Genomic DNA, 3,904 nt, shown 5'->3' with positions numbered 1-3,904 from the left:
CCATATGTAACATATGTGACTGGATAAATAAATATTTACCAGGAATTAAAGATAATATGTATTTGTTAATTTCTTCCATTGTCTCGATTTTACTAGCCAATATAGCTTTGCTCTGCAGGAAATTATCATTTCTGTAGTTTTCCAATAGATTAGTATATGTGCTTAATACAATTGCTTCGATTGGATCGTTAAAATCAGAAATCAAAAATTCTGGTGGTATTTCAATATCTACTACACGATCATTTGGTTCACACAACATACCATCACCAAGTTTCACAATCCAATCAGAGAACTCTTGAATTTCCGATGTTGTACTGGTTTGTAAAACTGTTTGTAATAGTCTCATGTTCTTGGTCAATGTCAATACTTGATAGTGCTGCCATAGGTATGTTGCTGTACAATGTCTGATCGACTACCTCTAGGAATTACAGGTAATATTTGTCTAAAATCACCTCCAAAGACTAAATTCGATTTCATTTGCTCTTTCATTATGTCATTTAGCATTTTGTCAAGAGTCTCGAAACATAATTTGTGTGCCATTGATGCTTAATCCCAAATGATAAGGTCAGCTAATTTTAATAGCTCTGCAGCTTCAAAACCCTGTTCCATGTTACAAATTGGGTTTTCCATGGTTGGAATTGGTATTCTGAACTTTGAATGTGTTGTTCTTCCTCCTGACAACAATAGAGATGCTATACCACTTGATGCAATAGTTAGAACAATTTTTCCCTTAGATCGCAATGTTGAAGATAGAGTTCTCCACATGAAAGTTTTTCTTGTTCCGCCATAGCCATATAAAAAGAACATTCCTCCAACGTTCTTAATAACAACTTGATTCACTTTGTCAAATATCTCCTTTTGTTCACCTACAAATGTTTTTTCTGATTTTATGTACTCAAATAAAGAATCTATACATGTATTTGAAACTTTTATAACAAATTTAGCTAACTACTTTTTACCTGTCATGGAATTATAATTTTTCTGAAATACATTTTCTTCACTGATGGGATTGTAGTCAAGTTCAGAGTACACCAATTTGTTCCCATATTGAGCTATAACATAACCATCTGGATATGGCATTGTTGGGAATTGTTTTAGGCTTCTTCTATTAGTTTGTAGCAACTCTTCTATATGGAATAACGTTAGGTTTCTCAATATATGAGGTGATAATTGCAATTCTGCATTTAGATAAATTGATTTAAGTATACATTTGCTTAATGCAATAACTTCATTGTTGAAGTTTAGAAATAACAGTGAAACATACTTGGATTGCCAGCTTTTATTCTTTCCCTATATAATACGTCATCAGATAACCAATTCCAAGTTTTTCCCCATAGATCATGTGGTTTGTTAACACTATTAGACAATAGCATTGTGACAAAAAGATTCCTTTGATAATTTCCACTGCCCCAATCTTTTGCTTCTTTGATAGCTTCTACGTATTCCTTATCATCTGCTAAAAATCCCAAAGATTCATATGCTTCTCTAAAGGTAGAATATAATATGTTGTCTATCGTCTTGATATGTTCATAACATAAAGGACCTTTGACAACAATTAGCATCCTCCTTAGATAGTATAATTCACCTGTTGATGGTGGTACCCAAATAAGTTTTCCAATTTTATTTCCTATTTTCTTGGGTTTCCAACATCTATCTTTCTTGACATAGACAAACTTTGACACAATCTCTGGGTATGTCAAAGTTCTAGCATGTTCATACTTTTTGTTCCATTCAATCCAACTCGTGAACATTGATTCTGTCATGAATCGGAAATGAAAAGATTCTCCAACAGGCCTCAGAAGGTGATATATATATATATATATATATATATATATATATATATATATATATATATATATATATATCTGCAATCAAGATATTGTTTAATTTCATATGTTGGCTGCTCTAAAACAGAACATTCATTGGTATTATTAACTATAGCAGATGTAATTATGTCATAACCCTTGTTGATGTATTTGAATAAGTACTTGATTGAAGTACTTCTGTTGCACCATTCAACATTTATATGACATTGATATTTAAGTAACAATTTATGATTATATGGAACCACAAATCGATTGTCTAAAGAAACATGATTCTTCACAACACATACTTCATTCTCTTCTACGATATTATGGAAATCCATCTTCTGAAATAGTTGTAGTACTATGAAATTTTTTAGGAAAACACCGTGAGCATTTACCATTCTTCATGCAAGGAAGAGATTTATTTACTACTCCACAAGAACCATGAATCATATGTTCTTTCACACATTGATGTAGTTTTGGATTTTCTATTGGGCATGGTATTTCAGCCGATATTACTCTATCAATGTCATTTGCGGTTGGATATTTGTCATTCTGGTGCAAAAACAGTAGTAGATGAGCATGACGTAGACCACACTTTTGGAATTCAATAGTATACATGTCTGCATTGTACAATGATTCAATTAGTATGACAACACAAAGAAATATTTATTACGTAATGAAATAATAGGAATAAAAAGATTTACGTGCAATGACCCTGCCCAACAAATGATTCTTCGTAAGGTCTGTTAGGCAATTTCTCTTCATGTTCTTTGAAGTACTTGTCAGTCGATGATTAACATCATGCCTATAACCATCTTCCTCGTATGGGAATAGTAGCGGATATTGGAATCCTAGGTAGCTCGTGTGCAGTTCATTAATTGTTTCCAATTTTCCACTTCTATTTTCCATTATGATATCTCTTGGAGAAGCACTATCAACATTACCAACTATTAGTGCTGCTACTTCAGAAATGTTAGGTATATTGTATAGCCTTCCATCCTTAGTCCTATCAGTAATAAGCCTAAATTTAAGGTCACAGAAAGGTTGTTCTCTGTAACGATCTCTAGCAACTCGAAATGATTTTGCATGAACATTTTATTCATCTAACATTTTTGTCAACTTGTTTACAATATCTACATCAATTTTGTTGTCATTGTTGAAAATTGATAGAATATGAATTAATATAGCATACAAATATCACAATCTGATATAAAAACAACTTATTTAAACGTACCTTAATGATTGGATTTTGTTGTGTGTTTCATTTTCAGTATAATAAATATATAGTTGGGCGAACTTAGGCATTTGCCCTGCAGGAGGGAGCAAACTACCTATTCTATGGCAAACTTGGCCTTGGATTCTTAGGTTGGGTGGACCATGACCATTGTTGTAGCTATTATCAACTTTGGCACCAGGTGATGTAAAAGCAAACATCATATTATATGTTCTAATATGTTGTTGGAAATTTTTTCCTTCTTTGCTGTTGGAGTCAAACAATAATTGCTTCAAAACACTAGAAGCATCCTTCAATAGAGGTAACTGCATTTTTCCATTCCCACAATACAACTGAAACTTTGGAATTGTAGAATGTTTATGCTTGTCTATCCTTTCTTCATACCACATGTATGCTTTACAATACGAGCACATGTATATTGGGTCACCTATATCTGTATAAGTAGTGAATTTGTATTGTTTATTTAGTAAACATATTTAAAAAGGAATAATATCATGAAATAAACGATGTAATTAGTAGATATCTTATCTCTCATCTAATTGTATGGAAGGATCATTGTCTGAAGTTGTGCATGTTTTTTTCTTTCGATCTTGTTGACCTTGTACATTTTGAACGTTGTCTTGAACTGTCATAATATAAAAGATTAAGAATTTACGAATATAAATATCTGCTAGTGAATTAATTAATAAATACCTTTTGTATTGCCTGCAACATCTGCGTAACTACTGACTTGACTTATTTTTTGACCCATAAGAAATTCATATGCAATTAAAGAAAATTGTTCACAAGTACTGCTCTTATTCAATGAGCATTGATTTTCTTTTTCCTGCTCTGAAGAAACCATCTAAAACCTATGTAATAG

General features: G+C 32.0%; 1 protein-coding gene across 1 annotated transcript; it reads right to left on the bottom strand.

Moving 5' to 3' along the window:
- Positions 1-546: 546 nt before the first annotated feature.
- On the bottom strand, positions 547-3,431 carry LOC146882430 (uncharacterized). Its single transcript, XM_085667403.1, has 6 exons — positions 3,106-3,431; positions 2,513-2,829; positions 2,204-2,428; positions 1,265-1,756; positions 960-1,178; positions 547-866 (listed from the first exon to the last, which is right to left on the bottom strand). Exons 1-6 carry the CDS (start codon positions 3,429-3,431, stop codon positions 547-549), a joined length of 1,899 nt encoding a protein of 632 aa, XP_085523529.1.
- Positions 3,432-3,904: the final 473 nt, after the last annotated feature.

The sequence above is a fragment of the Vigna unguiculata genome, chromosome 10 (assembly GCF_037176805.1).
Source record: "Vigna unguiculata cultivar grain cowpea cultivar isolate G323 ecotype 2 chromosome 10, ASM3717680v1, whole genome shotgun sequence".
Lineage (NCBI taxonomy): Eukaryota > Viridiplantae > Streptophyta > Magnoliopsida > Fabales > Fabaceae > Vigna > Vigna unguiculata.
The sequence above is the reverse complement of the archived record's forward strand: the minus strand, read 5'-3'. Positions and strand labels throughout refer to the sequence as shown.

Excerpts from the sequence above, each read along its gene's own strand:
- LOC146882430 (XM_085667403.1), bottom strand. The coding sequence starts at position 3,431 with ATGTGGTATGAAGAAAGGATAGACAAGCATAAACATTCTACAATTCCA. Across the intron at positions 2,429-2,512 it reads GTTGGGCAGGGTCATTGCAC|ACATGTATACTATTGAATTC; the intron begins GTAAATCTTTTT and ends TGTACAATGCAG. Across the intron at positions 1,757-2,203 it reads TCTTCCTTGCATGAAGAATG|AATCAATGTTCACGAGTTGG; the intron begins GTAAATGCTCAC and ends GATTCATGACAG.